We start from the raw sequence: 13,776 nt of genomic DNA, 5'->3' as shown, positions 1-13,776 counted from the left end.
CACTAACATCCAAATCAACAGATTTGTTGGGTCAAAGCTAAACTGGTTTGAAGCAAAATAAACAAAATCTAAAACTAACAAAAGAGTGATACCAACCATTAACCAGAGAGGTTAAGAACAATAAAAAGGACTTTTTTGGATATGTCCGCAGCAAAAGGAAGAAGAAGGAAATGGTAGGGCCACTGTGTGGAGAAGATGGCAAAATGCTAACAGGGGACAGAGAAAAGGCAGAATTACTCAAGACCTTCTTTGCCCCAGTCTTCTCAGAAAAGGAAAAGGGTGCTCAACCTGAGGATAATGGAGCAGGGAATAGGGGAATTCCAGCACAGAATAAGTAAAGAGATAGTAGAGGAATACCTGTGTAACCTAAACGAATGTAAGTCTCCAGGACCAGATGAACTACATCCAAGGGTATTAAAAGAGCTGGCAAATGAAATATCGGAGCCATTGGCAATAATAATCTTTGAGAACTCCTGGGGAACAGAAGTCCCAGCAGACTGGAGGAGGGCAAATGTCCCCATCTTCAAAAAAGGGAAAAAGAGGACCCTGACAATTATCGTCCAGTTAGTCTGACATCAATACCAGGAAAGATTCTGGAGGAGATCATTAAAAAGAGAGTCTGAACATCTAAAAGCAATTCCATAATCACAAAAAGTCAACACGGGTTTCAGAGAAACAAATCATGCCAGACAAATCTGATCTCTTTCTTTGATAAAATTACCAGCTTGTTAGATGAAGGGAATGCTGTGGATATAGTATATCTTGATTTCAGTGAGGCCTTTGACAGGGTTCCCCATGACATTCTTGCAAACAAGCTTGTAAAATGTGGGCTAGACAAAGCAACTGTTACATGGATTTGGAATTGGTTGACTGGACAAACCCAAAGGATGCTCAACAATGGCTCCTTTTCATCCTGGAGAGAAGTGACCAGTGAGGTCCCACAAGGCTCTGTCCTGGGCCCAGTGCTATTCAACGTCTTTATCAATGATTTGGATGATAGAATTGGGAGCATACTTATCAAATTTGCAGATGACACCAAATTAGGAGGAGCAACTAATACTCCAGAGGACAGGATCAAAATTCAAAATGACCTGAATAGACTAGAAAGCTGGGCCAAAGCTAACAAAATGAAATCCAACATGGAGAAATGTAAGGTACTGCACTTAGGGTGGACAAATAAAATGCACAGATATAGGATTATAGGGGACATCTGGCTGAATGAAACATGTGAAAGGGATCTGGGAGTCCAAGTAGACCACAAGTTGAACAGGAGTCAACAGTGCATTGCGGCAGCTAAAAAGGCCAATGCAATTTTAGGCTGCATCAATAGAAGTATAGTGTCTAGATCAAGTAATAGTGCCACTCTATTCTGCTTTGGTCAGGCCCCACCTGGAATATTGTGTCCAGTTCTGGGTACCACAATTCAAAAAGAACATTGAGAAGCTGAAGCGTGTCCAAAGGAGGGCAACTAAAATGGTGAAAAGTCTGTAAACCATGCCCTATGAGGAACGACTGAGGGAGCTGGGGATGTTTAGCCTGGAGAGGAGAAGGTTAAGAGGTGATAGGATAGCCCTGTTTAAATATTTGAAGGGATGTCATGTTGAGGAGGGAGCAAGCTTGTTTTCTGCTGCTCCAGAGACTAGAACACAGAACAATGGATGCAAGCTACAGGAAAAGAGATTCTGCCTCAACATTAGGAAGAACTTCCTGACAGTAAGGGCTGTTCGACAGTGGAACACTCCCTCTGAGTGTAGTGGAGTCTCCTTCCTTGGAAGTCTTTAAGCAGAGGCTAGATGGCCATCTGTCGGGGATGCTTTGATTTGGATTTTCTGCATGGCAGAATGGGGTTGGACTGGATGGCCCTTGAGGTCTCTTCCAACTCTATGATTCTATAACCACAGCATTCCCTTCATCTACCAAGCTGGTAATTTTATCAAAGAAGGAGATCAGATTTGTATGGCATGACTTCTTTCTCTGAAACCCATGTTGGCTTTTTGTGATTATGGCATTGCTTTCTAGATGTTCACAGACTCTCTGTTTAATGATCTGCTCCAGAATCTTTCCTGGTATTGATGCAGACTAACTGGACGATAATTGTTGGGATCTTCTTTTTCCCCCTTTTTGAAGATGGGGACAACGTTTGCCCTCCTCCAGTCTGCTGGGACTTTTCCTTTTCTCCAGGAGTTCTCAAAGATTATTACCAATAGCTCAGATATTACATTTGCCAGTTCTTTTGTCTGGTCCTGGAGATTTATATTCATTTAGATTAACAAGGAATTCCTCTACTATCTCTTTGCTTATTTTGTGCTGAAATACTCCTATTCTGTCCTCTGCTCCATTATCCTCAGGTTGAGCACCCTTTGCCTTTTCTGAGAAGACTGAGGCAAAGAAGGTGTTGAGTAATTCTGCCTTTTCTCTGTCTCCTGTTAGCATTTTGCCATCTTCTCCACGCAGTGGCCCTACCATTTCCTTCTTCTTCCTTTTGCTGCGGACATATCCAAAAAAGTCCTTTTTATTGTTTTTAACCTCTCTAGCAAGCCTGAGTTCATTCTGTGCTTTAGCTTTTCTGACTTTACCCCTACACATGCCTGCTATTTCTTTGAATTCCTTTTTCGTGATTTCCCCCTTTTTCCATTTCTTATACATATTCCATTTAAAACTTAGCTCAGTTGAAAGCTCCTTAGTCATCCATCCTAGTTTCTTTAGACATTTCCCATTTTTCTTCCTCAATGGAACTGTTTGAAATTGTGCCTTCAGTATCTCCCTTTTCAGAAGCTCCCATCCGTCCTGAACTCCCTTCTCTTTTAGTATTCCTGACCATGGGATCGCCCTCAATACTTCTCTAAGTTTACTGAAATCCGCACTCCTAAAATCTAGGATGAGTGTCTGACTATGCCTGGCTTCTCCTTTCTATTGTATAACAAACTCCAGGAGAACATGGTCACGTCCACCTAATGATCCCACCACTTGCACCCCATTAACCAAGTCATCCTTGTTGGTTAGGATCAGATCCAAAATAGCTAACCCCCTTGTTGCCTCTTCCACCTTTTGGACAATGAAATTGACTTTGAGGCAAGTGAGGAATTTACTAGACCTTGAGGATTTGGCTGAGTTTGACTTCCAGCAAATATCAGGATAGTTGAAGATGCCCATCACTACAAGATATAGTATATCTTGATTTCAGTAAGGCTTCCTTGGAGGTCTTTAAGCAGAGGCTGGATGGCCATCTGTCGAGGATGCTTTGCATGGCAGAAAGGGGGTTGAAATGGATGGCCCTTGGGTCCTCTTCCAACTCTATGATTCTATGATTTTGGCCAACCAAAATGCACAAAATACATCATGCAGGCTTTTTAAGCTCCAGTGGCTTCTTCAGGCAAAAAGAAAGTTTTAAAATGAACTTAACTTTAACAGAAACATCATTGAAGACAAAATGTGGGCCTTTGACTCTTAACATTATCACCTTTCTTCTCCTGTATGATTTTTAAACATCTTTGCCTGATGGAGAAACCAGTGGAGCTATATAAACTTGTATGACATATTTTGTGCACATTAGTTGGTCAATAAATGTATTGTTGGGTTTTGGTACTGTATTCTCCTGCATGGCCAACACAGCTACTTGAATATTTTTCCTGGTTTGGAGCAGATCTCCATCCATCACTAGTGGCCAATACTGCAAGGTGAAGTAGATCCTGAACAGTCAAAGGTATAGAGAGCCAAGGCTTGTCTGCCTTTGTGATGGAGATAAGCATTTGCCTGCATTTGGTTTCTTGCAGCAATTCAAGGTAAGGACTTTGCTTGCTGGTATTTTGCCTTAGTGTGGACCCAAACTGAAACACCACCAAATACCACCTGTTCAGTATAGTCCTGACACTGAAACCCACCCACATGTTAAAAGGAGGGAGAATTCCTGTTGGCTTGGCCCTAAAACTTTACCCCCATCATCATTTTAATTAACTTTGCCTCATTTCCTCAAAGTGATGATGCAGTTTTGGCACTTTCCTGTAGATGGCTGTATAATCTAATCCTTCTCCCTAATAGGAGTGCTTTTTTAATCTGGAGAATGAATGCCCAGCAGAAATTAGCAGGCAGCCAGTCCTAAACCAGCCAAAGAAGTCTCACCTGGCATATTATACTACTGACCTTTGGAAGCCATGGCAATGGGCAGTGCTACGGGCAACTGGCATGAAGATTCACTGGAAAATAGGAAGAGAGGCCCCATCCTCGAAGCACCTCATCCTCCCAAACACATGAACACATGCAAGTAAGACCGCTTGGCAGGTAAGGCAGATGCCATCTCGGGTCCTTCCCCTCATGTGTCTCAGGCCAGCCTCACCTGTGAATTATTTCCGTACTACAAGACTTAGGCAGAGTCCACTGACAAGCTCTTTCTTGGCTGAAAGACCGAGCAGAAAGGGACTGACACCATAAAAAGTGAGAATTACGCAGTATATTTGAAAAACACTTATGTATTTAAATACAGGAAATAACTACCATGCATTTTTGAGGGTAATCTGAAAACAAACTATGGAAGGCGGTACACCTGACATTCTGTAAGTCAATAATATGCCCTATAAAAGGAGTATTTAGCAATTTCGTAAGTGCTAGGGTCATTGAATCTGGCAGTTAGTTCAGTGCTAAACACTACGGCCATTTGGCCTTGCTATTTTAAGCCAATTCAGTTTCAGCTTCAAAATTCAGTCTATAAAACACAGGCACAACGCTGTTTTCCTGGAAATAAATGTATGACCTTTCAATAGATTCAAACACAGATTGTCAGATAATCTCCTTAAGCATATTTTCTAGCACTGTATTATTTATGTATCTAGGTATTAATCAAGCACATATAATGACCACTTTCCCAACAGAGCAGCTTAAAATTCTCTAACTGTACTCAAATTTTCACACAATAAATACACAACAAAATTGTACTTATGAAAGCTGACCTGCCATAAAGTAGTACACTTGAATAATGTCATGAAAATGGAGTTGCAGCCACAGAACACACTGGTTCCTAACTGCTCAAAATTATTTTTAGAAAGTATGTACAATGCAATATCCATCCTTGGAATACCAGAAGTGTAAGTGATTTTACAGGAGACCTAACAAGATACGAGGAGTCACTTTACAAAGTGCTAAGGAGACTTTAAAGCACACAGGACTTGCTAGAGTCTGACTCAAAAAGAACCAGCTATGAAGATACCTGCCATTCTCTGGTGTTTTAATGTTTTATTGTGTATTCAAAAGATTAACCTGCCAGCATCCAGGTTGATTATTTGACTTACAATTTTAATAAAACAAAAGTATGACTGGTAGCACCCACAATCCTTTAAACTTGCTTCACACACAGTTATCATGCAAAAAGGATCATAGCCAACCATTGTCCACAAGAAGTCAACATTTTGGTCGCAAAATGTATACAAAAGCACTCAAGATATCAGCCTGAGTTTACATACCATCTGATCAAAACTGATGCCAAGAAACTCATTCTAGAAAGAAAAGCATAGCAATCCAATCTATGTGTTTGGGAGGTAGTTGGAGAAGGTCCTGGATCAGGTTCAAACCCTTTACTATGATTTTGGTCTCATTAGAGAACATAGCAAGTTTGACCCCTCTGTCATCATGCATATGGATGTGTATAGCATAATGAAGACATGTACACTCAAGAGAGAAACATGTGCAAGTTAGGCCTCACTTGGAGTCCTGGGTGGCTCATTTTAAGAAGGATAGAGACAAATTGGAACAGGTTCAGAGAAGGGCAACAAGGATGATGAGAGGTATGGAGAGCAAAACCTATGAGGAAAGGTTGAAGGAGCTGGTCATGTTCAGTTTGGGGAAGAGAAGACAGAGGGGTGACATGGTGGCCTTCTTGAAAAAGGGTTGCCACAGAGAGATGGGGACAGGCCTGTTCTTGGCTGCCCCATAAAATAGCCCCAGGTCTAACGGTCTAATATCACAGGAGAGTAGATTTAGAAGGAACATTAGAAGGAGTGTCTTCATGGTGAGAGCGGTTCAGAAACGGAAACCATTGCCTAGAGGTGTGACAGGGATCTCCTTCTCTGGGCATCTCCAAAAAGAGGATGGACGGCTAACTGCTGGGGATGTTTTTGCTGGAGATCCTACACTGAGCAGGGGGTTGGACTCGGTGGCACATGAGGTGCCTTCCAGAGCTAGGATTATGTTAAATTACACCTTTACACCAAGTGCTTCTTGGGTTATCTGATGTGAAGTACTGGCAATATTTTCCCCCCAATATGTTGGCAACAACTGTTCCTTTCCTTCCTGGAAACCTTCCAGGGGCAGGCAGCCAATGGAGCAGCAGCGTAGGGCCAGCCCTGTGAATAGCTCTGAATTATGCTAGAGACACCCAGCCACACCAGAAACAATAACAAACAACTGCAAAGCAGGACTGTCTGTGAAGAGGAGATGACTGCTTTTTACACATAATCACTATCACTTGCTTTTATGTCTTGTCTATGTTCATTTATTTAATGTATTTAATGTAATGAGTGGTCAGGGTGAGAAGAATGCAAGTATTATGAATGAAGCAGGCTGCCTCATATCTACCAGATCTGCAACTGGAAGAATGTGGAGAGTGAAAGCATGGAGCTGGGGTGCAGTCCTTTTGTGCAATGCAAGGGAGGGGGCAAATAAATCTGGGCCCGAGCTCCACTCCAGACCCTGGGCCACCAGAGGGAAAAGCTGGGCCCATTTCGATCACTCGCTCAATCGCTCGCCTGCTTTGCTCCTGCCTCTGCAGCCCCAGCCGCCTGCCTGCCTTTGCACGGTCTTTCTATTCATGCTGCAGGTTCTGCGTTATGACTCATCCAAATGCACCTGCGCCATGTGCTAAGCAGCAGCAGCAGCGCTACTGAATAAAAGCCCCACAACTCCATTTACACAACAAAGAAGCATGCTTTGCATTCCCCCCTCCTTCCTTGTTTGCTCTGAAAAAGAAGAAGGGAGGATCCTGCCTTCCTTTGGCACTATCTTGAATGTCGGTTCTCCTTTATAAAAACCATTTCCCTACTTTACTGTGAATGAGAGACTCAAACCCCCAGCATTAGATTACTACAGTTGTCTAAGATACTCCCACCAAGCCCCTCCGAACCTTTCTCATCAAACCTCTTTATTCTCAAAGGACACCTTTTTGAGCACAAGGGATCAGCAAACTGATCACTTGAAAGCCTTCCTGATGCTCCTCCGCTCAAGTTAGAAACGGCTTAATGAAAGCTTGAAAACCCACCAGGGCTTCAGAAGGAACATCTGACTTGGTGATTGGTGCAAATTAATAACTCCAGTCCTATTGAGGCAAGCTGAGCTGAACATCTCCCCTGAATCTTAATGTCTTCAGCTCCACTGGGATTATTACCAATGTAAATTTCTAGCATTCTCAGCTATTAATCTCTGCCTGTCCTCCTGTTCGGCAACATAATGACTAATTAAACATCAGAAGACATGAACGGGAGAGAGTCCCTGGCCTTCCTCCCTTCCCAGGAGGGGAATGAGCATGACAGGAAATAGGAGGCCGAAGCAACCAACAGCCTATGGATAGCCACTGCTGTCAGAGCTTTACAAACACGCAACAAAAGCACGGCAAGATCACGGACACACCTGCTCCGCTGGCCACTTGCGAGTCTTCGCTTGGAGCAGCGGAGCATTTTGTCACAGGATGGAGACCCTCCTGTTGGGCTGATGGCTGGTCCTGTGCTCCTCTGCTGCAGGGAAGAGACTGCCTCCCCACGGTGTTTGGTCTCCCCTCTTTCTATTCTTGGCCCTGCATGGGACCCTCTCTCCCAGGGGTCCCCAGCTGGCATCTCCTCTTTCCCCATCCCACCCTTCTCTGCAGGAATCTCTCAACAGCACTTCATCTTCTGCTATCTCTTTCTTCCCTTCCTTACGGCTTTCCCTGCACCTTCCATTTCTCTGTTGGGTTATCCATTTTCTCCAGAGTCTTTCCTCATCTCTGCTCCCCCTCTTCCTCCCCACAGACTTTGGCAGCAAAAGCACACGATGTTTTGTTTCTCCTCACCACAAATCACACAATAAGGGAGACCTGATAGAGGTTAGGTGTGTGCTACACAGCTGGCAAGACTGACTCACTCCTAACTGTCACCTATCTTCTCCAGAAAAACAGGCAAGCAACCCAGACACTGCTGAGAGCACTTTCCCACTCCAATCCCCACTTTGCAAACTTCTACAATAAGATGGTAAAGGGCTGGAGACACGGCAGTTTCTAAAATGGCAGTTTCTGAATTCTTGAGTAGGAGAAATAACTGAAAGGAAGGCCTAAATGCTCTCAAGACACCAGATCCCATGTGATCTTGGGAATTTCAGAGGAAGGAACAGGCAAAACCACTCCTGAGGATTTCTTGCCTAAGGAAAATATGCCTACAAAAAAATTCATGGGGCCACCATAAATCAACTGGTAAAAGGAAGGCAGTTACATCCATAATACGCTGCTTCTGCCAGGTCTTTCTTACGGACTCCAACATACCATCTATTTAATGGGCAAGATAAAATGTATTTGCAAAAAGGTTTTTAAATTTAATGTATTGTTTTATTATTAATGTATATACCACTTTAAAAACCTCAGACCTAAGCCATTCATAAATATGTATAAATAAAGTATTAAATGCCTGGCAGGCCTCATGTCAAGCTGGCCTGAACCAGCCTTGCTGTCCATCACAGGGGGAGGGAATCGGGTGCCCCCCAGATGTTTTGGTATGTTTTGGGGTTTTTTACTCCAGCTCCCATAAACCTGACTACTACCCACATTGACTGGCAATTCTGGAGCCGTAATCCACCAGTTGCCCATCTCCACATCAGTTTTACTCTTTACAGCCAATACAAGTTAACAATACTGTGGCAATCAGACTAATTAGGCAGGCAATTCAGTTTTACCTACTAAATTAGAAAATACTTACAGAAGAAGGCAAGCCAGGGGGCACCTTTCTTACTTTCTTTGTCTGCAGAGTATCTGTACATAAAAAAACCAACAGTATGGCAGCCTTAGTGATGGGAAGCAGGGTAAGTGGCAAAAATAACACAACACTAACAAAATGAGCAAAGCACTGCAAAGGGACTTCAGAAGACTAGAAGTCTTGTCATAGATCCCCCCACTCCCCAGCGCTCTTTATATTCTGTTATCTATTTCCTTGGGGGGAATAACTTGTCATTGCCCTGAATAAAGCAGGCCTCAAGCTTATAAAAGTGTGCTATGTGGGGAAAGGAGCAGCAGTGAGTGTCAACGCAGCATGTATTTCTCACCAAGAGTCGATGAATCATGAAGTGGTCTCCGCCGTGGGTTTGTGGTTGAAAATGTGTAATATGGTGTTCCAGCTTTTCCTGAGGATGAGACTGGCCCTGGACTTCCAAGCCCAATATCTGACCGAAGCAAACTGGGCTGCAAAACAGAACAATAGAACAGCGACATAAAGTCTTGATCTGCCCAAAACTGAGTCCCAACAGGCAGCATAAACACTCACCACTAAAGATGATAATGCTGCAGGAGGCAATGAAGAATTCCCAGTGAATCAACCCATGGCTGTCTGCTCCTCTCCCCACTGATCCAAAGGGGCCTTAGCTGTAAGTCAGATGGCCTTTGCTGCCTCCGTGCTTGCAGTCCTGAATGTGGTAGTCGGTCCTTCTTAGACACTGATTTTTTATACACCGATTCAAGCATCCATGGTTTGAAAATGTTCCAAAAAAGTATAAATTTCAAATGTCAAACCTTGATTTTCCACTTTCTATAAGGGACACCATTTTGCTATGTCATGGTATTTAATGGGACTTGAGCATACACGGATTTTGTGATCCACGGGGGATCTTGGAACTAAACCCCAGCATATAACAAGGGTCCACTGTACTTCTATGAATGCAGTAAGTTAAAGACACCCACAACAGCTGGCAATGGCGTGTGGTGGTGGAAAGCAGCATTACCGATTGGGGCCCCAGAGAAGTTGCCAGAGACTGGCCTCTCTCCTGCTGGTCTCAGGGCCCAAGGGAGGCAGGCGCAGACCAAAATTCAGAAAGATCCCCAAAAAACCAACCCAGCCCCCAGACAGCTCCCCAGATTCTGAATGGAGCCAGGCAGCTTGTGTCAGGACCTTACCCAAAAACTGAGTTACTTAGTTTTCTATATTAATGCTGACTCTTGAAAACTTCCACTGATATTTATTTGAACTACTATTGTTTGCATTGGATTAAAATCAATAGGGATGTAATTAACTCATCTTATTGATTTTTCTACCTAGCAGAACCAACTGAAAAGCAATATCAAGATCTATCCTGCCCTGAGGGCATCAGATGGAGATGGACGGCTCCCATCCCAAGGGTGAAAATGACAGCAGCAACAAAGCTTGATATTATCAATACCAGGTTCGCTCTTAACCAACTGCTTGAGGTCTCTTCACAAAGATCAGTTCACCAACATGATACACAGAGACTGAATTGAAGTCTTCTAGCAAGCCGAAACCTCATCTGCTAAACTTCCATCCAATTACTCGGGAATAATCAATGGCAGGTTATCTTTCTGGAATAGTGACCAGCCCTGCCTGGATTACTGTCCCCATTAATAAGTGCACGCTGCTGTAAACTACCTCTCTTAGCATCACAAATACGCTGCCCCAGCTAATCCATAATGAACCCTCCTCAGCCTTCCAAAGAGAAATCTGTGGCACAGAAATCCCTCCAAACTGGCTGACCAATACAAGACCAGAGAACACTTGAAACTCCCTGGCACCAACCCGCCTCCCTTTCCAAAGAAATGGCATTTGATACGGGTCAAAAGACAATTTTAAATACGGACAATTTCTAAATAATAAAAATATTGTATGTACAGCACTGTGTAAATTTACAGCGCTTTATAAATAAAGGTTAATAATAATAATAATCCTGAGGAGAATGCAAGGGTCCTACTGGAAACCCATGGAACCTACAGCCTCAAGTCAGTTGGGCTTGTCTTCATTCCTCCTGAGAAAGGAGCAGGTAACCTCTGGAAAATTCACAAATGCATTTCAGATCTGTGTAGGCTGCCAACAAGTCATCACCACAACAAGGTTATCAGCTAAGTTTGCAAGCACTGTGCTTTCAAAACCATGCACTTCAATCAGTTTGGCTTAGACACGAGCTGTATTCTTTTTGGCTGATCAGAACAGTGAAGGATATTTGTACAGCCAGTTTAAATAACAGAGGTATAGGGTCCCCTGAAGTAATGCTGTGCTGGGTTTATATACTACTAACCCCACTTTTTATACGTTTCCCTTCAAGAGCAGATGGTTTCAGACATAGTGCTGACAAGCATCAAGACCAATGGCCAAAGTAGCCTTGTCTGGAGTGGTTCAAGCTTTTCATGAACAACCATGAGCCTCTACCTACAGCAAATGTGGAGGGGCCAAAGCTGGATCTGGTGATGGGAGAAAATGGTTGGGTCCCATTTGCAGCTCTGTCACAGGCAGAAAATGTATTAGGATATCCCCGCAGGAGGGTGACTCCACAATATCTAAAGCCAAAACTTCTAAGCCAACAGGTATTTGATGCTCATCTCACCCATTTATGCTGATAGTTTTATCAGCATTAAGCAGGCACTTGCTTCTTTTTATGTGCTTCTGCCACCTATTTGCTGTTTAAAGTAAGATAATCAAAACTGGCCAGCTTCAATAATGTGACCTAACAAAGAACTACAAATAAAATGAATACAGAAAAAAGCAATAAAGTCACAATTTTACTTGAGGAAAGAGGAAACCAAACTAGTTAGAATGACTACTTGTCTTGTCACGCTCTCTCCTTAAGACGCTCATGAGCATTCCTCACTGAATGGTTCCCTGTCTGTCCTCAAGCTAATTCTCAACACCTGCTACCCACTTCTTCGCTCAAGGATGTCTTTGCAGATTAACTTCAGGGTCAGCTCCACATTCAGAAACATGCATCCTTCGAGCAAAAATATGCTCTGTGTGTGTGTGTTTGAAAAACTGTAATGCCTACAAAGCACACACAGACCTAGAATATAGCAACACGCTAAGGAACTCAGATTCTTTGGCTATGAGCAGCAGTAGGATGGCGAATGCTGCCTGACAATTTCCGTCTGTAGCAGCAAAAGCTAAAGAAACTAGAGTTTGGTTCCATGGCTTGCTTACTGTGTTGCCCAAAGCTGGCTGCTCCAGCTTGCTAGCCTTCCATAAACTCAAGGCCTTTTCTCTGGCTCATTGGGAGAGAGACATGATAGCCAACAGCCACAGACAGAAGCAGTCAGGCAACAGGCCACCTTTCGTGTCCTGGCTTACTGTGATGCCAGGATGTCAAGGAACAATTAGTTCCTGGCTGCCAAAAGGACTGGTGCTAAGGGCGAGCACCACTCAGAATCAGACTACTGGTCCCTGAATGCCTCTTCCCTCTTCTTTAGTCCCTAAATTGACCTTAATCACCATTAGGCATCTTCACTAACCATGAATACAGTGACGGACTGGATGAAAATGAATGAAGTGAGATTAGAACCAAACAAGACAGCCATACAGTTTATGTACAAGGGTCCCAAGGTGATAAACAAATATAAATCAATTAATGCAGCACAAAAATAATAACATTTTAAAACACATTAAAATCCTCTAACAAGCCCTCCACTGAAGATCTCCAGTTTCTGGCAGGTTCATATGGGAGGAAGTAACCTTTCAGATATCTTGGCTCAAGTCACTTAGGGCTTTGTATTGAGCTTGGAAGCAAATTGGAAGCCAGTGCAGTTCTTGCAGAATGGATCTTATAATGGTCTCTAAAATGTATACCTGACACCGAAAGGGGAGGGAGGGGCAGAGCCTGAGGAGCAGGATTAGCACATGTCGCCTCAATTGTGGAAGAGCTGAGCTATCCTTCAACCAACCAAAGCTGTTGGACTCAAGACTCAGGGCCTGTTGTATCATAACCCAGATGCGCCACAAAAATATACCCCACAGATATGCTAAGAGAGCTAAGTTCCAGTGACTATTGCAATGTTTTTAAACAGCACCATTTACCTGGCAGCCTGAGAGTCCTGGGTCTCGACCAAACAATGGAAAAGGACTTCTTTCTGACGTCTTGCCTATGAAATAAAATTAAAAGGGAAAATGAATCTCCATTTCAGGCAGTTTTAGGCCTTCATAAGTTAAAGATTTTGGACTATATGAAGGTTAGCACAAATGTTTTATACTTGGCAGTTCGTACTCTAAAGGCAGCAGATGTTACACACCTTGGCCTCAATTCAACATGCCCTCAGTGTGGCGTCACTGTCCTCCTATAGATCTACACTACTCTGAGCCACCGACCACCAGCACCAGCACCCCAGTCTCACTGAAAAGCCCCTCATGCCACCTGACACAGACCTTCTGTGGTTCATGCCAGGCAAGCAGGGCTGTAGAAGCTTCCAGCTCCCTCCACATAGCCAGATGCACAACGATGACAGACGCACTGAGTCCCCAAAGAGAACACTGGTGGATCTCAGTGCTGAAGTCATCAATGTGCGCCTGGCTACAGGGGATGCAGCCAATCCTGTCTGCTTGCCAACATGTTTGCAATGGTTGTGCAGGGCAACTTTAGGCCTTTACTTTAAGTGGGGAGGACTTGGGGTGCTGGAGGGTGGGGAGGAAGGGAATACCAACCACCATAGTCCCTGAAAAAGGACATCTGCACATGCAATGGACACTGGTGTGTGTGTGTGTGTGTGTGTGTGTGTCCTTTGCCGACTCCGGCCATAGTTAATCTACATAGTATGATTGAAAATGAAGAAATTTAAAAATATTTGAAAGGTTT

At 43.6% G+C, this 13,776-nt stretch overlaps 1 protein-coding gene across 3 annotated transcripts in view; it reads right to left on the bottom strand.

Annotated features, from left to right (window-relative positions):
- TCF12 (transcription factor 12) overlaps nt 1-13,776 on the bottom strand; it is a 116,854-nt gene that overhangs the window by 48,098 nt on the left and 54,980 nt on the right. For all 3 annotated transcript variants that reach the window (XM_042471384.1, XM_042471383.1, XM_042471387.1), the window contains 3 exons: nt 13,005-13,069; nt 9,268-9,403; nt 8,925-8,977 (listed from right to left, as the gene is read on the bottom strand). In XM_042471384.1, coding sequence (XP_042327318.1) covers nt 8,925-8,977; nt 9,268-9,403; nt 13,005-13,069 — 254 coding nt within the window. The remainder of the gene's footprint in view (nt 1-8,924; nt 8,978-9,267; nt 9,404-13,004; nt 13,070-13,776) is intronic.

This window comes from Sceloporus undulatus, chromosome 6, assembly GCF_019175285.1.
Source record: "Sceloporus undulatus isolate JIND9_A2432 ecotype Alabama chromosome 6, SceUnd_v1.1, whole genome shotgun sequence".
In the NCBI taxonomy this organism is placed as follows: domain Eukaryota; kingdom Metazoa; phylum Chordata; class Lepidosauria; order Squamata; family Phrynosomatidae; genus Sceloporus; species Sceloporus undulatus.
This window is presented reverse-complemented; position numbering and strand designations above follow the sequence as displayed.